Raw genomic sequence first — 27,707 nt, 5'->3', positions numbered from 1 at the left:
CCGATACATTCTGACGATCCGAAATACATTCAACTCCCAGTTAATGGAGGAAACTGTATACCACGGCATACCAGAAAATGTGGAGGTGCGGATATCAGCAATCTCAGGCAGGGGCTTATGGGCCAAGAATTTAATCAAAGCTGGTTAGCAAATTTGTTGCAAGATCTGACTTTTGAGCCACACATCGCTTACACGATATAGGTTCTGTTATTATATCACTAAGACCTTATTCATTTGCACTTGCTAGCCGGTGTTTGGACTCGCATTGCTCCTCTTGTGCTGCCGCATCAAACTCGGGATTGTTGAGGTTGTACTGGATGCCACACAGTTCGGTATTGCAACACTGTTAGTTGCACTAATCCCATAATGAGCTTTTTCATTGGTCTAATTCCTTAGTATTAGACGTGTCAGACAAATGACTGGTCACTTCATCGACTCGAATGTTCTGCATTGAGGAAATGGGCCAAGTCAGCACCATCGAAAAACTTATCTGTCCCAAGTGATGCTGTCAGGTGCTGGGTCGAATCTTGTGGCAGAAAAAGAAGGAAGGGTTTTTGACAGTAGTTGGGTGGGTAAAAGTTTGTGTTTCATGGATCACACCGCTAACAGCACCGACAGTCAAAAGAAATCGATGCATTGCAGTCTCGTGAGTTGTATGTCACATTCAAGTGCCAAGTTATAATCGGGGTGGGATTAGATCGACATTCTTTGCAACCTCGGTTCGTTGAAAACAATACTCATCTTGCCCACTCTCTGGTTCGATATCTTGGCCTGTCTTCTCCTGGAGAGTTGTCGGAGTTTGGCATCTTATCTGCGGGCGACCTTGCTGATTTAATTTCAAGAGTAAGCACTGGTCATCAAATGATTCGAGCATTACATACTTAGTCCCTGGCAGTTTTGACGAATACTTTTGCATTAACTTCACCCTCATTGACACCAGTGGGGGTATCGGTCTCGCCGCTTGTTGCACTTTTCAACCATTCTTGTGATCCAGGTGCAGTCATAGTTTTTCCTCGGTCTTCTCGGAATTACGCGGAGGAGCCGCAGATGCAAGTCATTGCTCTTAGAGACATTTCACCCAATGAGGAGGCGAGTATAGGTCACTTTCTCGAAGCGCTTTCACTAACCAGGGATTACTATCAGATTCTGACCTCCTATATCGACACCACCCTACCTCGTTCTCTAAGACAGGCTGCATTGAAGGAGACATATGACTTCACATGCCAGTGTGAGCTATGTCATGACGACAACAAAATAGACCCTCGTGAGTCCATATGGTGTCCAAAGTCGTGTGGAGGGATGTGCCCTGCTCCTAGTGATGGTGAGGACAATCGAAACTTATACTTTAGAACTTGGTCGTTCATACACTGCATTTCTAACAGAAAGCGAGATATATCAATGTGTGAAATGCCGTGCAGTTGTGGCTACACCTGGATTTATCATAGACGCGCTTCGTATTGGACAAGAAGCATTGGAGAAGGCAACTTCCATTCAAGATACGGGTTCGTCCTCCATGTTGCGCAGGAAAGATATCTTATATTTCCTTACAGATCATGATAGGGCCTTACAGCTAACGACCAACATCATTCCGATCCTTGTGTCTGCCGGTCTGACGCCATCTTGTCACCCGCTATTGGCCTTGATAGGACTCCATAAATCATTTCTCTTGTCTTCATTGTCGGCAGACATAGCACAAGAACTGCTGGACGAGACAATCCGTACTGCAGCTAAGCACTATATGGGACTATCCGTCATACTCTGTGATGGCCACCCTGTACGTGCCGTTGCCCTCGCGGAGCTCGGGAAGCTTTTGGCCGTTGATGAACCCCGCCCCGTCACGTCACCACCCACAAATATCGCGTTCCCACCATCCGGCCCTCCGCGACTCAAAGCTGCATACGAAACACTAGTGCGTGCTAGACACGAACTGATTATCGGTTTTGGCAGAAACAACGACGGCGGTGAGCTCGGAAGAAATATTCGCGAGACAGTGGTGTCGTTAGAGAAAGAGCTTGGAGTGTGGACACAAGGCATACACAACACGCTTCAAGACTGCTCAACTCCTCACAAAAATGAATAACAATTGAGTGCGCTTTGATTTCATATGTGGTGCTTGTTAAGGCGGGTCGATGTGCTCTCTAATAATCAGCTCTTAGCTGGATCCGTGATAGCAACGTCATGATGGGTAGCAAGGCGTCACTCAACGTCTTCGGGGAGGACTGTCGACTGTTCGGCACCATGTGAGCGCTTGCAACGCCCGTTTCGAATGAACTGCGAAAACAAAACTGAGGCACTCAATTTCACATCAGTTTTTTTTTGGCTTGCCATCAAAACATATATTGCTCCTCAAGAAATAAACTGGACGAAATAAAATGCAAATTGAGATTGCTACGTGGGCCATACTCGATGTGATGCCTTGCCGCGGATTCATCATGACATTGTTATTATGGATCAATGAACGATTCAAAGTCGTTTCAAAACATTAATTTTTTTCACTTTGAATACAACTATAATATAGATAAATTGTTATCGAGTAGGACTGTTATTTTCATTTTTTGATGTCATACCGCGTCGTTAAATGCTTCTATAGCAGACAATATCTTTATGTCTGCTGTGGGAGTGCCTAATGACGCAGTATGACATCAAAAAGTTTTAAACGACATCCCTACTCAATAACGATTTTATTGATCTATAATAGCAACGTCATGATGAATCCGTGGCAAGGGGTCACCTGCCGTCACATCGCGTATGACCTGCGTAGCAATCTCCATATTGCCTGCTGTAGACGCGCCTATGACATCAAAGGGCAAAATAACATCGGGGCTGGAACTTCTTGTTGATTCCACCGTGTACGTGTCCATTGGCAACCAGATATGTTGGAATTTTTTTTGATTAGGTTCCCAACGTCTCATGGAAGAACACTTAAATGGATCCATTTGGAGCTTGTGTGCTTCTCAAGAACACCCACTTCAGCAGCATCGTCACAGATAGATCTACTCACCGTCATGTTCCCTCGCTTCTCCTCTTCTTCCCTCTATGTTCTGCTTGCCTTGACAGCCTTTGTTGCTACAAGCTGTGCTTCTGTCACGAGTAAGGCTGACTTCGCACAAAATTTAATTCTGTCGACTCACGATACGATGTGTAGACAACGGTGACGCCACTCCCACGCCCGTCCCGGTAAGGCTTGCTTTGTATCAAATCTGATCGCCTTGAATTTACGATACAATCTACCCAGAAGAATCCAGGTGGTTGTAAGACTTGCATTGTATCAAACCTCATCACATTGACCTCGTGATACAATGTACTCAGCATGCGACCCTTAATTATAATGTAAGTGCCTAGTACCAAACCTCATTATATTATGAACCTCAGATGTAATAATGCTCCCAGTACAATCGTGTAAGCCTTGTATCAAATCCATGAATTGGCCTCGCGATATTAATATTGTACACAGGACGAGACTGCTACATTTCACGTTACTGCTACCCAAGCCCCGGCTGTCTAGGTAAAGGTAAGGCTTCGATGCTTTATGCCAGGGCTCGTTATATTGACCTCATGCACCCAGGTGCTTTGTGTAAGCCTTGTTTCGTCTCAAACCCATTGCATTGACCTCTCAGTGTTAATTTTGTACACAGGCCGAAAGCTTTACAACTGCCGGTGGTGAATTGACTTTCCACTTCGTTCCTCGAAGTCACAGTCGAACTCTAAACCAGTGATGTAACAAGCACACCCAAGCCTCGATTATTCCAAAAATCTTGACTCATGTGTTTGTAGTAGTAGAAATATTGAAATTCATTTGTATCGCTTTGACAGTTTCGAGTTTTGTACGCCTCTGAACAACTTCTTTCAAACACATCATATCGCATAAGTTTCTCGCCCAGACTCGCCATGGTCTACCAGAGGATCAGTTCCGATCGAAAAGAACGTCATCGCTCTATACGTGCCTTGGAGGAAAGATGGGGATTGCCTGGCGCAATGCACATTCTATTGTTTTTGGGATATCCTCAAAAGTATGGAGCGGTAGGAAGTAAATTCTGGTAAATCCACTCACTCGTATACGCGTACGCATTTTGGATGCCTCCATCGATACCGGCAAAGCGGCGAGCCCTGCCGTCTAGGTTTTTTCAGGAACGAACGAACTTGAAATCTAATCATCCCACAGTGAAAGTCAGGGTCTGGCCAGTCCTAGTTCTTGTATATTCGAATGGATCAAAACAGTTAGTCGGACACGAGGAGTTGGAGCAGGGTGGATCGGATATTACATGTTACAGAGGGAGAGGTCAAGTCTTTTGGGATTGAGCGCTAGCGCAGGAGTATACGGCACAGAAACGCTAAATCACTACGAATGCGGACCTCCTCAGCTATTCGTAACAACCCCAGCACAGCCTGCAGGGTACCACGTCTTAAATGGAAAACTTTCCAAGGAAAGCTGAAGCCATTCGCAGCGCATGAAAGTGAATTCCTTATACTATCACATAAAAAGAGGTTTAGGCGCAATGTCTGGGCCTAAGACCTCCGAGGATCTATATACCGCAAAAATGTTGTCAGCAGGTTTCGAACAACTCCAAGAGCAACAGATTTTGTGGTAATCACTTGGCTAAGACGTGTTATATGGACCTCTGAGGAAACCATCCACAGGTCAATCTCAAGGTGTGTTCCGATAGAAAAAAACCTCTCCCTTGGCAGGTTTTGATCCTGCGCAGTGCAAGAGCAACAGATTTTGACTCTGCTGCGATAATCACCTGGCTAATGTGTTCCGATAGAGAAAAAACTCATCATGATCAGCAGGTTTCGAACCTGCACTGGCACAATTCACGGGCAGGAGGCAGATTTAGATTCTGTTGTGGTAACCAATTCGGCCAGGATGAAGTTGAGATGAACTTCCGAGGGAAACCATCATGAAGGAATCTTCAAGGCGTGTTGCAATAGAAAACAAGATCGGCAAGTTTCGAACCTGCGCAGGCCAACAGATTTCGACTCTGTTGTAGTAACCACTTCGCTAAGACCAGTTGGATGGACCTCAGGAAACCATCCATGAGTCAATGTCAAGGTGTGTTCCGTTAGAAAAAGACCTCTCCTGCGGCTGGTTTCGATCCTGCACAGTCCAAGAGAAACAGATTTTGACTCTGATGCGGTAACCACTTGGCTAATACCAGTGAGATAAATATCCGATGAAACCATCCATGAGTGAATGTCGAAGTGTGTTCCATAGGAAAAAAACATTATCATCGGCAGGTTTGACAGAGTTTGATTCTGTTGTAGAAACCACCTGGGTACAAGACGAGTTAAGATGGACCCCCAAGGAAACCATCCATGAGTGAATCTTCAAGGTATGTTCCGATAGAAAAAGAACTCATCAGCAGCAGGTTTCGAACATGCACTGGCACAATTCACTGGCAGGAGACAGATTTGGATTCTGTTGAACCACTTTGGCCAGGACGACGTTGAGATGAACCTCCGAGGAAACCATCGTGAAGGAATCATCAAGACGTGTTGCAATAGAAAACAAGATCGGCAAGTTTCGAACTTGCGCAGTCCAAGAGAAACAGATTTCAATTCTGTTGTGGTAATCCCTTGGCCAGGATGCTTCGCAAATTGGGATGAACCGCCGGAGAACTGTCCGTGAGTGAATGTCAAGGTGTGATAAGAACATTTGTCGGCAGGTTTTGAATCCGCACTACCAATGTTTCTGGTCTGCTCTGATGCCTTACCACTTGGCTAAGACTGGTCAAGATGAACGTCTGTAATACGAGTCGAAGAATTGACAGTATAGCAGTCGTTTGCCAACGCAAAATGAAAATAAAGAACTAGTTCGATGGACACAAAACATACGAGGAGTCTTGAAGCGAGTCGGGGGCTGGCGCCGGCGCCGTGATGTTGCTATATTAATAGCGGGGTCAAAAAGCGGGATCGTAGTACAGCCAATTGACAATCATGGGCTGACATTAATGTCGATAACCTCATGTGATGCATACAAGGTAATAAATACATAAACTCTCTCTCATGTGAGCACGATAAGAACCAGCTGAGGCTCGTGAGCGTCTTCGCGGCTGCTAGTCTTCTCACGCGTCTGACGCTTTGGACTCTGCTCTGATCCTCCTTAACTGACGAGGGTTTCTGAAAGGTTTACTGTTGGTAGTACGGGTTCGGAAAACATGTTGTTCTCTTACTTGTCGCACCGTCGTGCTTGGTGAGCCTTTTATCAGCATTGTCGGTTTCCTTAACGCACTCTGACAAGGACCGTAATCATACTAGTCGCGATAAGCAACAAGAGCGAGCAGAACGAATCGCATCCCTCAAACCCATCTACCATGAGCCTCTAACATCCCAAGACAAAGAGATTCTGTCTCGCTCAGTTTCGTCTCTGGTGGCTTCTGTGCAAACCTCATCCCTGTCTCCATCCGACATCCTCGTGGCCTACTCTAAGAAAAGCCCTTCAAGCGCATGCTCAGACAAACTGTCTAACTGAGGTCATGATTGCATCTGCAGAGAATTGGGCTAAAACTGCGAACCGATCAGGTCCGCTGGCAGGTGTCCCAGTCTCGCTCAAGGACCTGGTAAGCGTGAAGGGTTGGGATTCCTCCATGGGCTACTCGGCTCTTGTTGGCAAACCCATGGCCGCCGACGGCGCGTTGGTGAGGTTGCTGCGGGATGCAGGTGCCGTTCCATACGTCAAGACGAACGTTCCCAATGACTATGCTCTCATTGGAGTCGACAAACGATGTTTTTGGTTCTACCGATAATCCCCACAAGAAGGGCTACACCTCAGGAGGCTCATCAGCAGGTGAAGCCGTACTCCTTGCGCTCGGTGCAGCCAGACTCGCGATAGGCACAGATGTTGCGGGGAGCGTTCGGGCTCCTGCGCACTTCTCTGGTGTCTATTCAATCAAATCAAGTATGTATAGATTCTTGAAGCAAGGCAGCGCGTCCAGTATGCCTGGCCAGGAAGGCGTTCCCGCAACACATAGCCCTATGACCAGAACGTTGGAAGATCTAGAGACTTTCTGGCGTGCTGTGTTCCAGATGAAGCCTTGGAACTATGACTACTCAGTAACTGAAGTTTCCGAATACTAGTGCTGTGAAGTTACTTAATGATGATATAGGTTCTTAGAATTCCTTGGAGAGATGTCAAGCTTCCAGAAGATCATCCCATCAGGTGGGGTGTCCTGTGGGATGACGGTAAGTGGAGCATCTCTATGGAGTTAAACCTCAGCATATTCATGTTTGCACAAAGGGGTTGTGAAACCCTCACCTGCCTGCGCGCGAGCATTGAAAACAGTTACTGCGATACTCGAGAAGAACGGCCATGAAGTTGTCACTCTGTAGGTCAAAATTCTTCTTTTCTGAAAGTGTTTCCTATCCCCACTTCAGGAAGTGCCCGAGCCCATACGAAGGCCTTCAGATCGCGTCACAGCTCCTCCTCGCTGATGGCGGCAAGACGGCTTCCAAAAACCATCGCGTATTCGAGTCCAATGATGCTGGAATGACTTCAGCGTTCCGGGGCTTTCGTCTCCCCTACTTCGTCATGAAACTGTATGCTTGGTATTACCGCTACATACGCCGCGATCCTATCTATGCAGGTCTGATCGACACCCATTATGAGAAGACCATGCCAGAATTCTATGCTTTAATTGCGCGAAGGGAGGGACTATCGTTCTCGCTGGTTCAAAGTGTGGCGAGACGCGGAGGTCGAAGGCCGCCAGGGCGATGAGGGAGTTGACTTCATTCTTACAGTGCCAAACAGTCTTCCTGCTGTTCCTCACGGAGGGATGAGGCACGGATGGAAAGCGTGTGGGTACACGTTCCTATTCAACCTGGTATGTTCCACTCCCTGGAACAGCTCCGATCTGAAATTCACTTTGAATTTTTGAAAGCTTGATTATAGCGCGGGGGTTATGCCAATCACGCATGTGGATGCGACAGCTGATGCTCTCCCGCGTACTTTCCGTCCACGAAACGCCATCGAACGAAACTACTACCGGATGTATGATGCAAGTGCCATGGAAGGTCTCCCCGTTGGCGTGCAGATTGTAGGAAGACGGCTTGAAGAGGAGCGCGTCCTGGAGGGCATGAAACTGATCGAACGTCTAATGAGGGAGGCAGGAACTGGTTATGTCGGTTTGCCGTTGTAGAAATGTGTTTGTTTGCCAATCCTGACATGTATATCATTCATCTGTACTTCGGAGTTTTCGGAAAGAGTGACGATAAAAAGCAGACAGGAAGAGATGGGGAGCATCAGCACATTTGATTTAAATCCGGGCCCCGGGGGCCGAAGTTCCGGATGGTTCGCCCCGAAGAGATCACTTCCCAGATTCTACAAAGGCACAGATTTTCAATCGGTAGACATCTTTCTTTTTACGCGGCACGGTCGTTAAGCCATAATCTGAAAGTCCTTCAACAGGTCTGGCAGACAGCTGGAGCCATACGTCAACCATATCCGCAAGATTTCAAATGACAGCTTACCGGATCCACTGCGATGCTACCGGAAGCTGAACTCTTTCAGGAACATTTATGGATATCATATCCAGTTGCCAAGTGCCAGAACCCGATATCTTCTGGAATCGCAAAGCTGATTTGCAGCCAATTTGTTAATTGATCAATGTGGTGGATCGTGATATACCAACGCTATCGTGGTATGACTAGGGCGGTGGAATCACCTATATGATCGACTCCTCCACCAGTGACGAGATCATAGTATCTTGTTATCGATTAAGGAGGCCAAAACCCCGAGGACCGCTACCATGACAGTTGCGCTTCGGCAATGTTTAAGACGAAGCAACCACGGGAATCTAGGCTAGCGTCATCGGGGAGGCATCATCACCGTCACGGTGATCTGAATCTGGGGTGGGGGAAGGAATGCAACGGAGTCCGTGATCGCATACCTGCCAAGGTCTAAGGTACCTTGTGCCATTCATTTATCGGGTCAACTTAAATAGTAGACCATCATGATAGTGAACATTACGGGCCTAGTCTGGCGGTTTGGCTCAGACTATGATCATATATGGCGCTAGCAGCCGCAGTGCATGGGCGGCCGCAGTGCATGATGCTGTCGTTGTGGAGATCAAGAATTAAACCGCCCCACGCTGACTCCTGAGGTTATGATCATGATCACCTAGGAAACCGGATTGCCTTGGCGGTTTTCATCCGAACGTACTGCGCTGTTCAGCCTGTTCAGACTTATCATGCGCCCCCGTATTCATCAAGATCAAATCCGATAAGAATTTGATTTATCTTATCGTATCCGTACGCAGTACACCAAGCAGGAAACCTGATTCTACAAACTCGATCTTTTCTATATCAGCCAGAAATATACATATGCTGCACAAAGTACAATTAAAACTTTCACTTGAGGGCTCGTGTTCGACCATGTGGCGGTTAAGCTGTTTGATACGTTGTAAGTAGGCGCGAATGATGAAGATCCACCTTTACCCGAAAGGGTTCGGCCTTGTCCAGAGAACGCACCAGAAGATGCGGGTTGGGCATACTGGATGACAGTTGATTTGAGGGCACTAGAATATGTGTTAAAGTGCATTCACAAGAATGACAATTCGTGAACGAACGGTGGGTTAGCGCCACGGATCCTGTGCTTTTCCTCCGTGCCTACCAAGAAAATGAAGGTCGGCCTGTGAAATATGAGGACAGAAGAAACATTCCAAGATGATGAAAAACTAACATAGCAGTGACGGAGTACTCAGTGGCGAGCTCGTTCGTTCCCTCCGACAGGTCAACCTTGAGGAAGTTCGCATTGGCGTTCTCCTTGGCGAGGCCCTCAAAGAGCGGCTTGATGGTCTGGCAAGGGGCGCACCAACTTGCAGTGAAATCTATGACCTACAAGCAAACGAGTCACTTGAGTTCGAACAACTGAGGACACAGATATTTACGGTGAGCTTCTTGGGATCGCTGGTGAATTTCGCGAGCTCTTCCTTCGTGGTGATTTCAGCAACCATTATGAGACTAGATGAAGTATGTGATGTGAGAGATTGAAGAACGCTGCTCTGTGGGCAATGGCTTTATACGTGGCTGCCGGCGCTGTCGACGTTATAAGTAAGCTGCTGGCAGTTGCATGACGTGCTTGGAAAGCAACATATAAGCCAGTCACGTGAGGTCCACAGCTTTGAAGACACGCACAGCTTTGATCATTGACACTGACTGCATTTACACCTTCTTTCACTACTACCATCATCTACTCCAGCGTATTCAATCTGCCCCTTTGTACAATTTTCTGACACTCGTAACCTAGTCCATAATACAACATGTCTGGACGCGGAAAGGGCGGCAAGGTGCAGAAAATATTGGTTGGTGTCACCTTATGGCTCGCGCAGCTCAGAGTGCAATAGGGTCTCGGAAAGGTCGGTGCCAAACGTCACCGAATGATTCTTCGCAACAACATCCAGGGTATTACGAAGCCAGTGCGTAGTATGGCGTTCTATAATCATTCGCATGCTCATATTTTTCAGGCTATTCGCCGTCTTGCCCGTCGTGGTGGTGTGAAGCGTATCTCAGGTCTCAACTACGAGGAAACCCGCGGTGTCCTCAAAATTTTCTTGGAGAACGTCCTTCATGACTCCGTCACTTACACCGAACATGCTAAGCGGTGAGCCCCAGCATCAGCTTAATTCAGTGCTTGTTTTCTCATAGGAATTATAGCAAAACAGTTACTGCTCTTGATGTCGTCTATGCGCTGAAGCGGTCGGGGCGCACGTTATACGGTTTCGGTGCATGAACAAAGTATTATTATCACTTGCCACCCATATTGTACCAATAGTGACTTCGAATATTTATTTCGAATCTGATCAGTCCGGCCGTTTACCGTGTCCTGTTGGAGATCCTTTAATTTCGGGCGAGCTCGAGGTGTGTGGTTGTGCCCGGTTGTTGTATACTCAACGATAGCGACTGTCAGGATATGTCATCTTGATATAGCGCATCCAGCAAATGAGGCTCTGTTGTTGAGTGGCCTAGAGTATACTAGACTCGACGATGACCAGTCTGACGTACGTCTTTTGAGAGGCGGGGAATTTTGACGTCGTCAGGTTATATATTAAATAGCCAGGCTGGTCTTCGACGGCCTAAGAGCACACTGCGTTTGTCTGATGAATTCACGGTTTAATTCCCGATCCGAAGCATCAAACAGGCGCGTACTACTAACTAGTACTTATAATGCCCCGCATTGTTTGTCGAGCTCCACAAGTAAACAGAAGCGGCGAGGGGAACAAGATGAAATCCGGTCTATCGATATGAATAAATGGAAGACTACTACGTATGCGTAGTGGTTAATATCACGATGAATCACTACTACGTTATCGCATATCCACATACCACGGACCACGATGGAGTGCATTATTTGACCCATTGATATTATTGCAACGCCAATCCAGCGGTCCCTACATTAGAAACTTGCAGGCTGCTGAGGCTGAAACATGTGCATGATCTCCACCCCGAGCAAACGAGAAATAAACATTAAATATTAAACTGCGATTCGCGATCTAAACAGTACTAGTGTTATCAGGTGTTATCTCGTCGATCATTTACATGACCATTGACAACACAATGACATCATGGATCAACAGCTTGCGTTATGCATGAATATATGAATGAGCAAATTTTAAAGATAGTTCAAACGCCAGAGCTTGCGCCCGTCCCTCGAGATCCGGAAATTCCAGGCTAGAAGTTTTCGGCGATTAATCACACTTGTAGACGTGATGAACATCTGCCAATCACAGTGATGCGGAAGTATAGAGGAAACTTATCATACGGTCATGACGACGCCAGCATCTATTTGAGTCGTTCGAGAGGCAGTTTCAGCAGAGCAAGTGCATTCCTAGGTATCCAGACAGTAGCCTGCGATCACAAAAGTGCTACTATGATCAGACACTTATATTCAGTCAATCAATCAGTTCGTACCTTCGAAAATTCTCGTCGACACGCAGTGACATCAAAACAGTAAGAAATGGGGAAAAACAGAACAATGCTACGAAAACACAGCTAAGCAGATGATCGAACCTCATGAATTCTCCTCCACTAACTCCACCTCCACCTCCGCCTCCTCATCCATATCATGTACCTCATCCGTGATATCACTCTCGCTCTCTGGGGGTATTGGCTCTGACGGCGGGGGTTCGCTCAGGTTAAGGCTAACCTCGGGCTCCGTGGGGGAGTCCTCGACGGAGACAGATTCAGGAGATGATGGCACGGGAGGTTCCACGAAGTGGGCGACTACTGCATCTGCCTCAGGAGAAGGGTCGAGGGGTGTTTCAAGTAATTTTTCAGATTCTGGAACTGGCTCCGGTGAATCAGATTTTTCAGCAGCTACAGGCTCCTCCACAACATCAGGTTCTGTAACACCGGGCTCAACATTTTCGGTAGCTGCAGAGGCTACTGGGCTTGAAGGCTCGGCCGGGGCAGCGGTCTTTTCGTGAGGAACTATAGGCTCGACAGCTGGCTGTTCCTGAATGGTCTCAATTGTTTCAACAATTGGAATCGTCTCTATCTCGTGTTCCAGTACAGGCGGCTCAGCAGGGGCAGCTGAGCTGGTGTCCCCAAGCAACGCCAAGGATAGATCTTCCAGAGGTGGAGAGTTTGATCCGGTGACGGTTGCCACTTCGTCGACGAGCACTTCTTCGACGGGGACCTCTTCGACGTCAAACCCAAATTTGTCGGGAGGGAACTCACTCGGCTGGCTGGACCACGAGGCTTGCGAATAGCTCTCAGGCTCAGCAGATAGCGCAGTATGCAATAAAGCATCGCTTTCGGTGACACCATGGTCGCCGCCTTTTGCAAGCTCCTCTGCAACATTGTACCCCTCACTGAACACCATAGTGTCTGTGCGATTGCGTCCCAGCCGGCGTGGACTGTCGGTGCCAATCGGGCTGTCACTGGACAGTCCCGGAGGACTCTTCTCGCGAACATTCGGAGGTTGTGCTTGTTCTGCTGTAGGTGCATTTTGATCTTCCCGCTCACGCGGTGGATTGACGGCCGCTGCAAGAAGACGTGGAGGTTCGACATCCTCATCGCGTCCCTTTCTGCCCGATAGGACAGCACCTGAGGGGATGACAAGGAACTCGGTAGGGACGAGATCGAATTGACTAGTAAGTTTTAAGAAGCGGGCATAGAGCGATGATTCGGCCTCCGCTTGTTCAAAGGCTTCTCGGTGGTGGAAATACGCATGGGCAAATATTCTACCAAGCCGACGAGCAAGCGAAGAGAAGTGTCGATATGAGGTAGGAGGTATCGAAAGGCTGATTATCGCGAAAAGTACGTATGATTGATTGAGTTCGAAGGCAGGTATATCAAGAAAGATTCTATAGGACGTGATCATGACGTACCGAGATGGGAAAGCTCGAGGTGAATTTAATAGTGCGGTTGCGCTATCCAACGTATGAAGGATGTAATCAATAGCACAGCATTGCTGAGGTGACATATACAGAAGCAGTTAGAGGAACCATATTTTTTTTAAATGATATGTCAAACGAACCTCCATAGCACCGTCATTACCGTGTGCGACGCACAAATATAACCACTCTCCCGCCTTCATCTCGGGACAGGTGTTACGAGTACATTCCTGCTGCAACATTGTGATGAGGGGATGAGATAGGTCTTGTGCGAGACGTCTGATGGCCGAACACAGTTAACGCATAAAGTAACTGGGTGAAGTAAGCATGAGAGGTACCGTAGTTGTTCGTAAATCCAGCAACCTCGGTCGACTGTTACGTCGCTCTTGCGTTCAGGATTATCTGGTTTACGCTCAGAAAGATCAGGAAGATCAGAAGACTTTTCTTCGGCGTCCTTGAAAGCAGCTTTCCCCGGAAGAGACACTATTGAGTTCACATCATGGACGTCAAGACGAATAAGAAGCGAAATGTATTCTTGGAGTTGGAATGCGCTATCGAGAGAGGACAAGGACGGGAGAGTTTTGACAGGATAAAAGGAGGACACGCGTGAGCCGCGTAACGGGCGCAGTACGGCTACCGCCATGGTCAGTGACAGTGAGCTCGAGGTTATTGTCGCCGTCGAGAGCGTTGAGCGCGAATAAGCAAACGTTGTCTCACAAGTTGACTAAATTTCGTGGAAAATGACTGTGGAAATAAACTTCCACGTTAGGTCATTACCTTATAAATTTTTTTCTGAATTTGTTTATGTATCCGAACAATTGGTAATTATGGCACGCCGAGTTAGTGGCTCGGTGAAACTGCCAAAACATCCTGTACCTGTGCCACATGATCATCGGGATCTCTTCTTCCGCCCCGGACGTTTTGAAACGTCCAAGGCGTGGATATCTAACTCAAATGGTGCCTCATAATCCTTATATTTAGGGCGTCCCTTGCGAAGGTTTGCGATTGCCATCCCTCATTCATCTCTATGATCACGATGCCCGACAATCATCCACACGAGAAGAACTCAGTCACCGACCTTGAGAAGGATGCCGCGTCCACTAGTGATCTCTCTGTGGTCATCCCCGGAGACAAGCACGGATGGCTCTCCCACCCGATAGCAAGGTCCCTTCTCAGTTGGGGCGTGGAGGAGCGAGGTGGGTTTTCCTTACAACCAAAAACTCATCTAATCTTCGTTCATAGGCACTGTTCCAGTTCCTGAAGAGGAGCGGGTGGACACTCAATACTATAAGATTTTCTTCGTTTGGTTCTCAATGAACTTCAACATTCTCTCGTGAGTTTCAGAGCATTTCGACTGTCAGCTCGTTCTTACAGATAAACTAGCTTCTCTACCGGAACGCTCGGTCCAATCGCTTTCGGACTTGGACTTCGTGATTCCTGTCTCACTATCTTATTCTTTAATATCCTGGCATGCGCGTTACCTGCATATTTGTTCGTATACTTTCCTGAACGTAGATACCGGGTCATAACTTGACTTCTCTTCCACAGCAATACTTGGGGTCCTCAAACTGGTATGCGTCAGATGATTCAATCTAGATATAGCTTTGGGTATGTGTGCTTTTTTTCCATATTTGTTACTGCCTGATCCTCTTTCAAGCTACTTTGGCATTATCATACCCGCCATCCTCAATTTGATCGGCCTGTGTGGCTTCAATATCCTTAATGGTATACTCGGCGGACAGGCACTAGCTAGCGTGTCAAGTAATATGAGCTGGGAGTGCGTATGGTATCCCACAAAATCGGTTTATCTTACCTAACCCGTATCAGTGTCGGCATTGTCATTATTTTCGTCATTGCGCTCCTCGTGCGTTATCTTACGTGACTCTTGCATTCCTTTGTATTCACAATGTTCACACCTCCAGGTCTCCTTCATGGGCTATAGAGTACTCAACTGGTAAGCGGCATTCTATATTCATCACAATTCTAGTTTTACGGTTCCCAGGTACGAACGTGTTTCGTGGTTCCCAGTTCTTATCGCATTCTTGGTTGCACTTGGCGTGAGTGGCAAGAACCTGTACAACGCTCAACCGGCGGAACCTGCAACTGCTGCTACAATTCTCAGTTTCGCATCTGTCATTGCTGGATTCGTTATTACCTACTCGGCAATGGCATCCGATTTCACGATGTACTACTCGCCAAACGTTCGTCGGTAAGTTACATTTGATGCCCTGTGGCGTTACGCTTAAGTATGTTTTTCCAGGTCCAGGATCTTTTGGTATGCATATCTGGGGTACATTGTGCCTATCGTACGTCAGCCTTTTCATCCACCCTGAGCGTCTTCTGATCTATCTCCAAGGTCCTTCTCGAGTGCCTTGGAGCTGCGGCAGTCCTTGCTGCACCAAACGTTCCTAGCTGGACTGAGGGTTACGGAACGGATGGAAATGTCGGCGGCCTCTTGGAGGCGATGCTTCAGCCCGGTTGGTAACTTTGGGAAATTCCTCACCGTCCTTCTCAGTTTGAGCGTCACCGCCAACATCGCGTGCACGCTTTACTCTATTTGTTTCAATTTCCAAGTGATGGTCCCGGCCATGTCAAAAGTCCCCAGATATGTCTTCTCGATCGTTGGCACGGTAATGTCCGTCTTCCCATTTGTACTGTCTTTACTGTCATCGGCTGATCTTGAATTTTTCCCTCGGATGCTGACAGTGCATTGCCTTTATCGATCGTCGGCGCCCACAAATTCTATACGACGTTGACCAATTTCCTTTCGCTAATCGGTTACTGGGCAAGTGCGTACGGCGCCATCCTTCTGGTCGAACACCACTACTTCCGCAAAGGTGACTTTTAGCACCTATAACCACGCCATATGGAATGTTCCTGGGCGTCTGCCCTGGGGAGCAGCTGCTATTACAGCTGTCATAATGTCTTTTGCCCTAATTATACCCTGCATGAACCAGATATGGTACCAGGGCCCCATCGGCATCACCTCGGGTGACATCGGCTTCGAGATTGCATTCCCTCTTGCAGGCCTACTTTACTTGCCCCTCCGAAAGCTGGAGCTCAAATACCAAAATACCCAATATTAAGCACCTCTCGGTCGAGATAGTTGCAAGTTAAATGTACGATGGACTATGGAACGTGTACCGTCTTGCTATGCCTATATTTAAAATTTCTTACCTTAAATCACAACAATCTAGGGTCGCTCCTATTCCTCGACCATGATAACTTCCGGCTACTCGTCTCTGCTCGTACCTTCCATACTGAGATAATGTATACTCACGAACAGCTCATTGCAAATCGAAATCTCCGAGACATCACCCACGCTCCTTGTGACTCAATGCAGCCATCTCAAGGATGAAGGGCCGATCTTGTAGTATATAGCCATGGAGAAATATATCAAATTCCAGCGTCCACGCTTTCGCCCTCGTGAGTTTGAGTGAGAATAAGTGTGGAGTGTGGTTGATAGCGTGCGGCAAATTTATTGGTTCATGGAAGTATTATCACGCTTGAGAGACTGCTGTGTCGAAGCGTGGACTCGTCGCAATGCCCAGCCATGCCCGCGACGTGGCATTGGAGTGCCAAGTACAGCACGCACGGGTCCCGGTATCGTGTATACATAAATACACGTATGGGTGCCAGGAATCATCTAAAAGAGTGCAAATTCCACTGGAGCACGTGACCTGCAAGGACAACACAAGTTCAAGAGCTTCTAACTTCTAAGCTTCTAAGAGATCCCTTGATGCTAAACCACGGGGCTAGGGTTGTGCTGTTGTGGGCAGAACTCTGTCGTTCTGCCATGTGGCAGGGCATGACTGGCACTGTGGGCCAGGTAGATCGCAGAACCTCCCGGGCAAAATGTGGCAGAACTCAGGTTCCACTGGACATGCAGAACTGCGGGCAGTAGAGGCCGCCGACGTACAGTCTTCAGATTAGTGTACGTATCATAACGTGAATTGAGGTACTTATCATAACTCTTTACAACGGCTAAGTACTGCTATACTAGTAGGCCGGTTTCCTGGATATTGAAATCAGTACATCCGAGATGCTCGGCAAGCTCCGCGCTAACCATTGAGTTTGCTAAACGGGAATACTATATGGTTACGGATCATGGATGCAAAGACTTGGAACATTGGCTCGATGTTATTTTAATATCTAGTAGTCTTCCATCCATATAGACATCTCTAGTACCATCAAAAAATCGGCGATTCTGCCGCATCCGCCACACTAACATGGTTTTGCCAGTTCTGCCGACAATACTACCGTCGGCGGCGGCGTGATGGTGACGGGGCATAAGCGATCCAATTAGTAATATCATGATGGCCAAGGTAGTTTTCAAGTTGGGTTCCAACACAGTGGATATGACCGGGGTTGAAGATATCAGGTACAAGTCAGGCAATGTCGGAAGTTCTGAACTGGTGAATAATGATTGTTATCTGTAGGCGCCACTATCTGAATCAATGAATGACAATCATTGGGTGACTTCCCGTGGGCCTAAATAATCCAGGATAGAATATAATTTCACGCGTGTGCCGCGATGCCGGGTGTCATTCCGTTACGGTCTTACCCAATAAACCTTAAATCTGTAAGGGGGGTACTTATTACAGATTATTCTGACGGGAATAAACTGATTTGGACGCTTTGTGATGAGCCGAATGTCTGAACGTAACCTTGGCCAGCGGTGCCTACTTTCTATGTTTCAACATTAACGTACAACGGACAACTGGCGTCCAATCCGAAAGTTCCCTCCAGAGATTTTCACTAGCGTTCGCGGACTGCAGTAACGGCCAGCGCAGCGTTCATTATCCCGGGCACTCCACTCGGCGACCTAGTGTGGCCTAGTGCGTTACATAATTGCCGGCTTCGGATGATCTGTACAGCATAGTCTTGGCATAGTCTATTCTTTCCAGTCCAATCTGCAGGGAGATTAAAGAAAGAACAGGCTTAGCTGTAGAAGAACCTGTCAGGCTACGTGAAGCGAAAAATACGACATCCTCGTACCGTTCGACCACTTTTCTAGAAAAGAGCGCAAAGGCCGCAGTAATGACGATTCTACGCTCGCGATGTTATCCGGGTCTCGTATACCGGTCTGGGATATCGTCATTTTTATTTGCATTAATGGACAAAAAAACTTACCTTGTTGTCCCTGTCCCTTTGCAGTAATACGTAGTAAAATGATAGCACCTCTGCGATCCGAGAGGGCTCCAAGGATTTCTCAATATCGCCAGCCACCTGGACCGTCGACAAATAATCAGACGGCATCGTCCTGAACAGGATCGGTCCGAAGGATCTTATGAGCAGTGGTGACGCAAATACGTTTGGTTCTCCTGACGGTGTGGGGACCTGCAGTGCTTCTAGAACGAATCCCTTAAGAAGACCAATGGCGGCCGCCCGCATCTGAGGAAACTCCGTATCAGATGCTAGGGTTATCAAGATCTGTTGTTGTAACACAGATGGCAGTTGCGCAAGAATAAGTGCAATCAGTCGAAGACTGAAATGCCTGACGAATGGGTCAAGATGCGTGCTTGCCAAAGCGGGAAGAACTATGCATAGCGACGTGGCAAGGTCAGGTGGGAAGTCGGGCTCGGGCTGTGTGCGATCTTGCGTAACGCAGCGAAAGATAAGGAAGAGAGACTCATCGAGAGCGAAATTCATTTGAATTGAAGTCATGAGCATCGAATGCAACTTGGAGGATAGATCTTTTGGTAGGGGATAGTTTTGTTGTTCGTGAGCAAGTATAACCAAAGAACTCATTGTCGGATTATCCAAGACATCCTGTGGTGACAGGGTCATTACCCGAAGGGTAGTCTAATACGATTCAGAATATATGACATTCCACGCTTTCTCTGACTTACCAGTACGCTCAGAATGGCCTGTTCCCCTTCTTGCCACTCGGGTTCGATTGCAGAAGACAGTGTAAGACGAGGATAGTGCATCTCGAAAGCTCTGGCACATAGCGATGCCCTGATACACGGTGCACAAGCCAAAACAGTCGTGTCCAGAAGTAATCTGATAATTTTCTGCAAGTTAATGAGTCTGCAAAGCTGTCTGTCGCAAATGCTGTAGACAGACCCTCGCCTCCGCAATATTCGCTTCGCTGCCTGTTTTGAAGATCCATGTGTAGAATGCCTCCGACATGCCAGAGACCCCTGCAAGTAATGAACGCCCACTATCCCGCGTGAAGTGACTTCCTAGCGAAGAAACCGCTAAACTAACACCGGAAACCAAGGGTGAGACTACGCTCAGCGCAGTCCTCTTTCCAAGAGTTAATCTAGGTACAGCTGTGAAACCCTAAGATGTTAGCGGTCGGTCGACACCTGTAGTACGCTCACATTTTGTAGACAACATGATAACGTTGATAAGGCACTGGACAGATCCAGGAACATGCTCCTCTTCAGCTTCATCTTCATCTTCATCTTCATCTTCACGGGCTAGCTGGGTTAGCTGTTCCAGAGTTTCCTGGATGACAATCAACACCTCCTTCGGGCTGCTGTTTTCAGAAATCAAGCTAATGAGGTCAACAGCCTCTTTACGGTGGCACCGAAGGAGATCAGGCAGGACGTCGAGGGGTTCCTACAGGAAGTCCATTGAACTCCGAAATATGATAGAACAAGTTACTTACAAGAAGGGCCGGACCCCCATTATATTGAAGAATATTATCGTATACAGTCTTGAGAGATGGCTGGTGTGTTTCATCGTCAACCGCAACTGTTATTATGGCGGAGATGTCTCTGCCAATTGCCTTTGAATCGCCTTAGACAAAAATTCCAATTATGATGCGAGGTTAAATGCCTCATCGTTAAGGTCAGGCGACAGTTGTAGCGCCTTGAGCAAGGTATCCTTGGAGTTTAGAGACATTGATGCAGCGATTCATAGTAGTTCGCAGTTGCGATCGGGATCAGGTGTGCTACCGAATTTGTGTTATGTAATCGCAGTGCCACTGGGAAGGTACTTAATAGTAATAATACTATATGTAGTACTGCGTAGTCAGCCAATGAAAATCGTTCATTGTTTAGCACAGTCCCTCGGCGACTCCAGGAAGTAATGATGGATTGGAATTTGGCAGCAAACAGTTTATAGATGCACATTAAAATTATTCGCCTCCGCTAGTGCATTCTGTTTTTGTTATTTGAGCTTGACAGATTGCGAGATAATTCCTGTAATAGACATTCAGTAACAAACAAACTGAACTCATGCCAGTACTATGAGCGAGAATCTGACAGATAAACATCACCCGAAACGCTCACTCCAGCATGAAATATATAGCCCATGCCGCCAAACATGATTTGCGAGCGTATTAAATGTTTTTCAATGAGAGAGAGCCTGCTCAATAGCATGGCATAAATTGGTGAATACGCGTCTAGACTCATCAGTTCGGTTCGCTTCTCTAAATGGCACCAATATCTTCGATGATTCATTGTCGTCATATTGCTTGAAACGGTAAGGGAGGGCACACCTAGATCGTCCAATAATACGCCACGAGATTAGGCGCAGCACTTCTTCGTACAAAGAGATGGTCTCGCCAACATCTAGACGTGCACCTTGGTGATGGAAACGAAGCGTGAGAGAAACCAAAAGTATTCAGCATGGTTACGATGTTCCTCGGGGCAGAGAAAGGACTCCACGATGACATTGTATGCGCTCATTGATATCCCACCGCATTTTCAAAAGTGTGCTTCTACTGCCCGTGTAAGCTCGTGGAGGGTTCTGGAACAGTGTTGACAGCCTAGAGGACAGAGCTGAAACGAGATTCGTCAAAAGGTGGATGCCTTCATCAGATGCGTCCAAGGGAAGTTCGCTGATCGGCGGATCATATATTCCTTACCATTTCCCCTAATGCGATCCTTCAGGGTGGCCGTGTGATCGCAACCCAAGCGCATCCCAGAATAGAGAGACGGTGAAATTCATGTCTTGAAAATCCTTTCGAGCCTACCCTTGAGCTCATGTGACATTGCTGAGAGCAGCTGCGTAGTCAGTGTGGCTGACTGGACACCGGTCCAGAACGAACTCAAAATCCTCCACAGCATCGCTCAGGTGCGAGACACCACTCTTACTCATGCATTCGGAAACTCGTGCGCGGTCTGCATCCATGGGTCGAACAATCTCGCACCCAAAATTTGACTGCACTTTACGTGCTTCAAGAGCCCATAAGGCATCACTCGCATTAAGCAGTGTCTCGTCGTCCTGCCCGTAATCGTGCGCAAAGACGACCTTTGATACGGGAGCAGGGCAGGTTTCATCAATGGGTGGGAAGGTCAGCTCTACAGGAGGCTAGTACATGTGCACGAATAGGAAGCAGATCACTCACCAAATGGTTCATCTCCATGATCGAGCAGCTTGTGTCTCAAGTTTTCCAATGAGTTTCCCATGGCCATTAGCCAAGCATTCGACCGAGTTCAAAGGATGCTCCGATCTCCAGTGATGACATAGGTGGTAATCCAAAAGTAGATGATGAGTACTAGAATCGCGTCCGGGAGTCTCGGTAGAAGGTTTTACATGGTCAGAATATCACCACAAGTTGGACGGATGACTGGTGTCCAGTGTCTCCTTGAGTCGAGGTTAATGGCTACGTGAATGCCTGCGTGGATGTACCAGGAGGGCGCTTATATATTTTGTCCGCTGACGGCTGTGGGTGAAGACCATGAGATGAAATTCTGATGCATACCAAGGTTGCATCACCTTAGAGTCTGGTCAAGCGACCCTCCAAGCTGCCGGGCATGACGACGCGACATGGAGACAAGAGACTCGGAGAATTAACTCGGAGGATGGGCAGAGAAATGGCAGAATGAGGAGTTGGACAAGAAGGGATGTAAGGATATTGGGACTGTGAATCAAGCTCAAGTTCAGACGGGTGCGCAGCAGGGCATGATCATGGTTCCATGCTGTTGACGGCATGATTAGCAGTGGGTCGGTGCGAATCCCAACCGAGTACTGGTAATACGCTACAACGGGGGGAGACTCCACGGACCATGGCTAATGAAGTGGGTCAGCCTGTTAGTATCAGTGAAGTAGCCCATCATGGGCCAGGCTCGTATACGGTATGATGGCACAAGTGCAACATTGTCCTACACAACGGCAAACCCGTAACCGGCCCCCTCACCAGGCGTTCGACAATTTTCATGTGCACGAGGGGCTACAACTCACCATTCGTGTAAATGGATGTCAAAGACATGTATTTTGTTCATGCGGCCTGCAAATGGGTATAGTGATAAGTTCAATTTCGTTTCCATCGCTCCAAAAATTACTCGACATCAAGCCAGTATCAGGCTCATTTGATGATATCCATGCGTTTTCCCAATGGCTGCGTCAAATTCCTTCGTACCCTAGCCAGGTTTCCTTAAAGTGGTATGAAGTTAGCCTTAACTGTTCGAAAAAAGTTCGAGAGAAGGCTTTGAACGTTTCGGGAGTGTGATGTCCGTACGCAGCAACACCCAGTGTTAGTGATCGGGGCAACGTGATCGCTCGGTACCGAACAAGGCAGAAAATTCTTCAATGGTTGAGCTCAAGATCAACTTTGAAGCCTACTCGTACGCAAGAGGGTCGGCAACTGCGGCCTGGAAATGTTAAGTGCGTAATAAATTATCAATTAGATGATCATTAATATTATTTACAGTAATTAATTAAACTGTGCCGCCCTCAAATTCAAGTTAGCGCTGGGGCTTACTTAGATTCCATTTTCATGAATGGTCTCATGAACAAGATTTACTAACACAGGTTGCTTTGACTCTGCAGATAGTAGATTCTGGTTTAATATCATTACTCGGGCAGTCATGCGACTGCCGCAGAGTCGCATTTTAACTAGCGAGTATCTTCCTTAAAAGCCATGGCAAAATCTAAACGGTATAGATCACTTCGTCGATTTCAGCCAAGTTTTAGGGAAACCCGGCCTTGTCGGTCAACGTATCAAGTACTTGCAATATATCAGAAGACGAAGACGGACCAAATGGCGTTGGGCACGTAGTAGGCGTGATTCCAGCTTGCTATATCCTTTCTAGATGGTACTTCACCTCGGAGGTTCGTAATCTTCGGACATCTTTTATGCAGTGCAAGTGCGCCCGACTCGGAATGTCAGTCAACACAAAAACCAAGCCTAAAGATATCCCTCCGATTGAGGATTCAGTACTCAGTGCCCCCGCCGAGGGTGCCTACCGAGGGACATTAATGTTTCAATTTGTAAGTAATAATCACGATCACTGTATGCATGGCTACTCCAAGTACTTATATATGTGGCACCTTCTAACTTACTGCAGGCGATGACTCCATATGTGCTTTGAGGCTCTTAAGACAGGTATCGACATCACCGAACGTCAAGATCTTGATTCAAGTCTTGTATCATCATCAAACATATTCGCAGTCATGGTCCTATTGAGGTGTGGCCGCGGTACTAGACGGTATAAATCTTCCATGCAGCTCAAACGTGGGGAGGGAAAAGCCAAATGTCGCGTCCCCTCGGGTTTCTTGCAACACCGTGGGTCGGAGAGCTCGGAAGATTGCAATTTGCAGCAAAGTTTCACAGACTTGTATGCCCAAGAGGAAAGCTCGATCCAAACAACGCTGGAGGGGAGTTCCAATCGCAACGTAGAATGTTCGCCTACGTACATACACCGTCGGCATCGACTAAAAGTACTTTGCTGACAGAGCGGCGCCTCGGTGACTGCAATGAGATTCCGAAGTCAAGAGGTCTATCTACAGGTATAAAACTTGGCAGTTCTGCCTACTCTTCCTCAGTTCAAGTTGCCCATCAGCTCCTTGATCACCCACCGCCTCAATCACTACTTAGCCAAAGTTCGTATATCAGTCTTGCACAATGTTCATTCGTCTCTTGTCCATCACGTCTCTCTGCCTTCTCGCAATTGCCAATCCCCTTGCTCGCCGCCAGACAAGCAGCCAGTGCGACACAGGCAACATCCAGTGTTGCCAAGGGACCCAGACAGTAGGTTCCATGAAGCTAATTATCCTCCATAATTCATGCTTAAAATCCAACAATAGGCCGATGAGTACAATAAGAACGCGACGGCACATGGAGGGATTCCAATTGACATCGACATCCTCGGTCGTGTCGGTCTTAGTTGCACTCCAATCTCCGTTGTCGGCACTGGCGCTGGCGCGACCTGTTCTCAGGAGCCACTCTGCTGCAGCGACAATCAATATGTACGTATTCAGCCTTTGACTTTCATTTCGGACCTCTCAAAGTTATCTTTGCAGTACGGGCTCGTTAACATCGGCTGCACGCCCATCAACATCAACATCTGAGCTTTGAAGGTGGCGGAACGTGGTTGCAATGTGGGAGATGAGCTATGGACAGTCGTTAGTTTGTTACAGTTTTGTTCGGGCTTGAAGAGGTTCCGTATTAGCAATGTGTCGATGTTCTTTGTGTTGAGTTAACTGACAGCCACTGCTCTGTCAAAGCGAAGGATTAATTTCTTGTCATACTTGTCTGATCATTCTATATACGGGTTCTGCTGTCGAACAATCAATCAATCACGTCTCATACTGGAGTTAGAAAAAATCGAGGCTACCTCGTGTAATGGGAATTGCCTCACAACGCATTCATTGAATTGCGAAAAATCAAAACTCTACAGCCTCTTCATTTTACAGAGAAGTAGACGATATTTCCTTGTTGCATCAAGATCGCACAGTACTACAGCTGTTTTGATATTTGACATGGTGTTTCTTGAACACCTTCCCGATTGATTCCAGCATATCGTCATTGATATTTCCAAAACATGAGATTTGCTTATACGCGACCACATTAACAATGGGTGCTAAGGTTTCACACTCTCCCGTTGATCACGACCGGACAGGAAAACAGCCTTATTTTACACATGACCCTTCACATTTGAATAATATTATGAGTACAATGAATCTATGTATAATGCTTCCCTTCAATGAAGCCATGCAATTGACTACGAATTAGTGCCACCGAAATAAACAGGTAGCGCAGAATTTAGTTTACCAGCAGTCGCAAAATGTGTGCCGCCAATAATGCCAATAATCGATGGTATCTCAGGTCACCCAAACTAATGGCGATGAGAAGGTGATCAATGGGCTCAATGGGCAACTTACAAGCGAGTGCGATGACAAAGTAGAGGGTAAGGAGCATGAGACCTTCCAGATAATTGACCTTTCCGTCCCTAAAACAACTGAGTTAAATCTCGACGAGAGGGAAGTTGCCATGTGGTTAAAGGCAAACTGACATGAGCAGTAGATTGACCAGGAAGACAGATGCAAAGAGGACGGTTGTCTGAAGATTCGTTAGAAACTTGGGTAATGACGCGTAATGTAGTCTGAATAAACAGACCTCGAAGTTGTGGAAGTGCAACGTCAGGGGTTGGTCGACGCTAACAAAAAGAACAGTGAGAATGACACTTCGCGAGATGCAATACATGATCGTACATCCAACCGACGATCACAAGAGGTGGCACTACGAGGCAGGAAATTTGCTGTCCGATAGTCAGTAGTAAGTACAATAATAATCTTATGATGAACGGTCTCCGCTTACAATCGAACTCCCAACGCAAATGGAGATGGTGAGCTCGTATTTGTTCTTCATTGCCATCCAGACTGAAGTGACATGTTCTGCGGCATTACCCTGCAAACGATGTTGGTAGGCAGTTAGCCGGATACAACTTGAAACATACCACGATCGGCAACAAGATAACACCAATAAAGGCCTTCGGGATGGAATAGCGGACTGCAGTTTCCTCAATGGAGGCAACCACTGGTACAATTAAACACTGTTAACCATGAGGCCAATGGAATAAAAAGTGGGACACATACGATTTTCAGCACAAAAAGCAATAACGACAGTGACCAATAAAAGTCTAACGAACGAGGATAAGCATCCAATGTAACAAATGACGAAACCAAACTTACGCAACACCAGCAGCGGCCGTTCCCATGCGAGGCTCCGTTTCCTCCGTTTCTGCCAATGCCACCGTTACCTTACTGTTTTGTTCAGCCGTAGGTGAAGAAGGCGCGGTGAAGAGAAAGGGATGGGATTTTAACTGAACCCTTGGATGAGTACATTGAAGAAATAAGATATTAGAACATGCCTGAAACCACAGGTAGGCACAGTAAACCCCTAGGAGCAATATGGCAGTTCCCCTGGAGATGAAGAGAAGACCCGCAGTGGGACATTCATCGAGATTGTTGCAATGATTCTGCATTCCAGCGTTTGTAGTACTTGTATAGGCCGCAGGAACAACAAGCGCTATGAAATATTAGCGAAACTCTCAAGTTGAAGAAGATATTCGTACTGATGCAAAACAGAGTCATAAGCTAGACTTGGTTAGTTATCATTGCGATAAACAAATCAGATAACTTACAGAGGTAGATCTGAAAAAAAACCTTTCAATTCAACCAAGGATTTAAAGGGCAGAAAAACAGAGGACGCACGTCTGAGCTCCAGTACCGTTGAAAAATCCTTGTTTATGATATAATCCACCTATACCGAGTGAGCCCATACTCTCTTTCAAAAGCAGAGGTCCCTTACCTGCGAGAAACGAACAACCAAGGACGAGCAATATGTTTGACAAGATCGATCCAATCATCTGATCCAAGGACATTCTATCGCAAATATTGACTGTATGAAGACACTCACAGACGTCTGAACGATTCGTAATTGACCTAGGATCATCATGAGTACTTGTGGACAACTTCAGAGCGGTGGACAAACCATTGAGTAAAGCAGCAACACCAACAATGATTTCTACAGCATTCCCAAAGGATGCATTGAGGAGACCTGAGATGGTTTCGCCTAACTTGACCGATAACTGATCTGTTGCCTCGCCCAACAGCTAAAAACGACGTTGTCAGTCTTCCAAGAGTCTGATGATAGAAGTAGTTGCCACCTTAGCCAAGGGCACGATGGCCATAGAGCTAAACAAAAACACAAGGCCGACGTCCCAGTCCATATTGTGTGAGATGAAGCTTAAAGGTACAAATACGAGTAGGATATTGAACCATGTCCCAAAAATAAAGGACTTGAACGATTCTGTCCATGATGGCTCGCCCTCGCCTTTCAAGAAGTTGACAACACGAGTAAAGGGGAGGTTCCTATGACCTATATGGCCACCATTTTCGAGTAGCGGTGCAGATTCTGAACAGGACATGGATAATTGGGAGGTGTGTTGGACGGTGCGAATTTCGAACGTCCTGCAAAACACTCCTTATATTTAGTACCAACTGTGACTACAACGTCCACCTATTGATACGGTAAGCAGGGGCCAGTGGAACTGCATCCACGTCCCGATAGATTTGGTGACGTGTCACATTGTTCTGTGTAGAAGCTTCGAGCGATCTATGTGGCTGGTGTTGCCTGGGGACAATATTTATAATCAATTGATTCACAGTCAATAGCATCCCGCCTACCTTCAGACA

At 47.0% G+C, this 27,707-nt stretch overlaps 10 protein-coding genes and 1 pseudogene across 11 annotated transcripts; 5 read left to right on the top strand and 6 right to left on the bottom strand.

The window, feature by feature from the left end:
- Nucleotides 1-43: 43 nt before the first annotated feature.
- Nucleotides 44-2,080, top strand: DFJ58DRAFT_714474 (uncharacterized protein; the record flags this gene model as incomplete). The annotated part of the gene is made up of 9 exons (XM_041384028.1): nucleotides 44-143; nucleotides 202-276; nucleotides 308-345; nucleotides 403-550; nucleotides 677-853; nucleotides 896-1,093; nucleotides 1,115-1,321; nucleotides 1,383-1,502; nucleotides 1,551-2,080. The coding sequence occupies 9 exons, from the start codon at nucleotides 44-46 to the stop codon at nucleotides 2,078-2,080; spliced, it is 1,593 nt and encodes a 530-aa protein (XP_041248002.1).
- A 2,853-nt stretch (nucleotides 2,081-4,933) lies between these two features.
- On the bottom strand, nucleotides 4,934-5,009 carry DFJ58DRAFT_t46 (annotated as a pseudogene). The gene has a single exon. The product of its transcript is annotated as a tRNA-OTHER (tRNA).
- A 1,146-nt stretch (nucleotides 5,010-6,155) lies between these two features.
- Nucleotides 6,156-8,132, top strand: DFJ58DRAFT_714473 (amidase signature enzyme; the record flags this gene model as incomplete). Its single annotated transcript, XM_041384027.1, has 9 exons — nucleotides 6,156-6,190; nucleotides 6,256-6,393; nucleotides 6,428-6,683; nucleotides 6,712-7,050; nucleotides 7,104-7,179; nucleotides 7,235-7,322; nucleotides 7,372-7,663; nucleotides 7,689-7,817; nucleotides 7,875-8,132. The coding sequence occupies 9 exons, from the start codon at nucleotides 6,156-6,158 to the stop codon at nucleotides 8,130-8,132; spliced, it is 1,611 nt and encodes a 536-aa protein (XP_041248001.1).
- A 1,065-nt stretch (nucleotides 8,133-9,197) lies between these two features.
- Nucleotides 9,198-10,073, bottom strand: DFJ58DRAFT_679250 (thioredoxin-like protein). The gene is made up of 4 exons (XM_041383177.1): nucleotides 9,882-10,073; nucleotides 9,674-9,828; nucleotides 9,561-9,623; nucleotides 9,198-9,509 (listed from the first exon to the last, which is right to left on the bottom strand). The coding sequence occupies exons 1-4, from the start codon at nucleotides 9,945-9,947 to the stop codon at nucleotides 9,293-9,295; spliced, it is 501 nt and encodes a 166-aa protein (XP_041248000.1). The 5' UTR covers nucleotides 9,948-10,073; the 3' UTR covers nucleotides 9,198-9,292.
- An 80-nt stretch (nucleotides 10,074-10,153) lies between these two features.
- DFJ58DRAFT_130401 (uncharacterized protein) lies at nucleotides 10,154-10,758 on the top strand. The gene is made up of 4 exons (XM_041378780.1): nucleotides 10,154-10,280; nucleotides 10,338-10,409; nucleotides 10,458-10,594; nucleotides 10,648-10,758. The coding sequence occupies exons 1-4, from the start codon at nucleotides 10,254-10,256 to the stop codon at nucleotides 10,721-10,723; spliced, it is 312 nt and encodes a 103-aa protein (XP_041247999.1). The 5' UTR covers nucleotides 10,154-10,253; the 3' UTR covers nucleotides 10,724-10,758.
- Nucleotides 10,759-12,001: 1,243 nt separating this feature from the next.
- DFJ58DRAFT_723957 (Mob1/phocein) lies at nucleotides 12,002-13,971 on the bottom strand (the record flags this gene model as incomplete). Its single annotated transcript, XM_041385076.1, has 3 exons — nucleotides 12,002-13,405; nucleotides 13,472-13,607; nucleotides 13,667-13,971. The coding sequence occupies 3 exons, from the start codon at nucleotides 13,969-13,971 to the stop codon at nucleotides 12,002-12,004; spliced, it is 1,845 nt and encodes a 614-aa protein (XP_041247998.1).
- A 250-nt stretch (nucleotides 13,972-14,221) lies between these two features.
- On the top strand, nucleotides 14,222-16,414 carry DFJ58DRAFT_904535 (permease for cytosine/purines, uracil, thiamine, allantoin-domain-containing protein; the record flags this gene model as incomplete). Its single annotated transcript, XM_041394916.1, has 13 exons — nucleotides 14,222-14,524; nucleotides 14,571-14,661; nucleotides 14,712-14,819; nucleotides 14,877-14,936; nucleotides 14,986-15,105; nucleotides 15,156-15,192; nucleotides 15,251-15,282; nucleotides 15,331-15,537; nucleotides 15,589-15,634; nucleotides 15,685-15,809; nucleotides 15,844-15,963; nucleotides 16,035-16,140; nucleotides 16,166-16,414. The coding sequence occupies exons 1-13, from the start codon at nucleotides 14,356-14,358 to the stop codon at nucleotides 16,412-16,414; spliced, it is 1,470 nt and encodes a 489-aa protein (XP_041247997.1). The 5' UTR covers nucleotides 14,222-14,355.
- A 1,488-nt stretch (nucleotides 16,415-17,902) lies between these two features.
- On the bottom strand, nucleotides 17,903-20,230 carry DFJ58DRAFT_130308 (uncharacterized protein). The gene is made up of 8 exons (XM_041378779.1): nucleotides 20,118-20,230; nucleotides 19,948-20,067; nucleotides 19,658-19,898; nucleotides 19,398-19,606; nucleotides 19,181-19,345; nucleotides 18,462-19,133; nucleotides 18,327-18,414; nucleotides 17,903-18,273 (listed from the first exon to the last, which is right to left on the bottom strand). The coding sequence occupies exons 1-8, from the start codon at nucleotides 20,181-20,183 to the stop codon at nucleotides 18,164-18,166; spliced, it is 1,671 nt and encodes a 556-aa protein (XP_041247996.1). The 5' UTR covers nucleotides 20,184-20,230; the 3' UTR covers nucleotides 17,903-18,163.
- Nucleotides 20,231-21,266: 1,036 nt separating this feature from the next.
- On the bottom strand, nucleotides 21,267-21,651 carry DFJ58DRAFT_838267 (uncharacterized protein; the record flags this gene model as incomplete). Its single annotated transcript, XM_041392446.1, has 2 exons — nucleotides 21,267-21,596; nucleotides 21,634-21,651. The coding sequence occupies 2 exons, from the start codon at nucleotides 21,649-21,651 to the stop codon at nucleotides 21,267-21,269; spliced, it is 348 nt and encodes a 115-aa protein (XP_041247995.1).
- Nucleotides 21,652-23,955: 2,304 nt separating this feature from the next.
- On the top strand, nucleotides 23,956-24,689 carry DFJ58DRAFT_679242 (fungal hydrophobin-domain-containing protein). The gene is made up of 3 exons (XM_041383176.1): nucleotides 23,956-24,257; nucleotides 24,314-24,476; nucleotides 24,531-24,689. The coding sequence occupies exons 1-3, from the start codon at nucleotides 24,133-24,135 to the stop codon at nucleotides 24,576-24,578; spliced, it is 336 nt and encodes a 111-aa protein (XP_041247994.1). The 5' UTR covers nucleotides 23,956-24,132; the 3' UTR covers nucleotides 24,579-24,689.
- Nucleotides 24,690-25,032: 343 nt separating this feature from the next.
- On the bottom strand, nucleotides 25,033-27,439 carry DFJ58DRAFT_714469 (calcium proton exchanger; the record flags this gene model as incomplete). Its single annotated transcript, XM_041384026.1, has 13 exons — nucleotides 25,033-25,061; nucleotides 25,392-25,459; nucleotides 25,523-25,587; nucleotides 25,700-25,768; nucleotides 25,828-25,917; nucleotides 25,967-26,046; nucleotides 26,106-26,149; nucleotides 26,202-26,538; nucleotides 26,585-26,606; nucleotides 26,720-26,772; nucleotides 26,821-26,910; nucleotides 27,004-27,124; nucleotides 27,179-27,439. The coding sequence occupies 13 exons, from the start codon at nucleotides 27,437-27,439 to the stop codon at nucleotides 25,033-25,035; spliced, it is 1,329 nt and encodes a 442-aa protein (XP_041247993.1).
- Nucleotides 27,440-27,707: the final 268 nt, after the last annotated feature.

The sequence above is a fragment of the Suillus subalutaceus genome, assembly GCF_016647625.1.
Source record: "Suillus subalutaceus strain FC151 chromosome Unknown DFJ58scaffold_16, whole genome shotgun sequence".
In the NCBI taxonomy this organism is placed as follows: Eukaryota; Fungi; Basidiomycota; class Agaricomycetes; order Boletales; family Suillaceae; genus Suillus; species Suillus subalutaceus.
The sequence above is the reverse complement of the archived record's forward strand: the minus strand, read 5'-3'. Positions and strand labels throughout refer to the sequence as shown.

What these genes read in the sequence shown, in the direction of transcription:
- DFJ58DRAFT_130401 (XM_041378780.1), top strand. Translation starts at nt 10,254, where the DNA reads ATGTCTGGACGCGGAAAGGGCGGCAAG. An exon ending in GACGCGGAAAGGGCGGCAAG is followed by an intron (nt 10,281 to 10,337) that starts GTGCAGAAAATA and finishes AGAGTGCAATAG; the next exon opens with GGTCTCGGAAAGGTCGGTGC. An exon ending in TACACCGAACATGCTAAGCG is followed by an intron (nt 10,595 to 10,647) that starts GTGAGCCCCAGC and finishes TAGGAATTATAG; the next exon opens with CAAAACAGTTACTGCTCTTG.
- DFJ58DRAFT_679250 (XM_041383177.1), bottom strand. Translation starts at nt 9,947, where the DNA reads ATGGTTGCTGAAATCACCACGAAGGAAGAGCTCGCGAAATTCACCAGC. An exon ending in GAGTACTCCGTCACTGCTAT is followed by an intron (nt 9,624 to 9,673) that starts GTTAGTTTTTCA and finishes CATATTTCACAG; the next exon opens with GCCGACCTTCATTTTCTTGG. An exon ending in ATCCGTGGCGCTAACCCACC is followed by an intron (nt 9,510 to 9,560) that starts GTTCGTTCACGA and finishes CACATATTCTAG; the next exon opens with TGCCCTCAAATCAACTGTCA.
- DFJ58DRAFT_130308 (XM_041378779.1), bottom strand. Translation starts at nt 20,183, where the DNA reads ATGTCTCTAAACTCCAAGGATACCTTGCTCAAGGCGCTACAACTGTCG. An exon ending in CGCCTGACCTTAACGATGAG is followed by an intron (nt 20,068 to 20,117) that starts GCATTTAACCTC and finishes GGCGATTCAAAG; the next exon opens with GCAATTGGCAGAGACATCTC. An exon ending in TATCATGTTGTCTACAAAAT is followed by an intron (nt 19,607 to 19,657) that starts GTGAGCGTACTA and finishes AGGGTTTCACAG; the next exon opens with CTGTACCTAGATTAACTCTT.
- DFJ58DRAFT_679242 (XM_041383176.1), top strand. Translation starts at nt 24,133, where the DNA reads ATGTTCATTCGTCTCTTGTCCATCACGTCTCTCTGCCTTCTCGCAATT. An exon ending in TGTTGCCAAGGGACCCAGAC is followed by an intron (nt 24,258 to 24,313) that starts AGTAGGTTCCAT and finishes AATCCAACAATA; the next exon opens with GGCCGATGAGTACAATAAGA. An exon ending in GCTGCAGCGACAATCAATAT is followed by an intron (nt 24,477 to 24,530) that starts GTACGTATTCAG and finishes TTATCTTTGCAG; the next exon opens with TACGGGCTCGTTAACATCGG.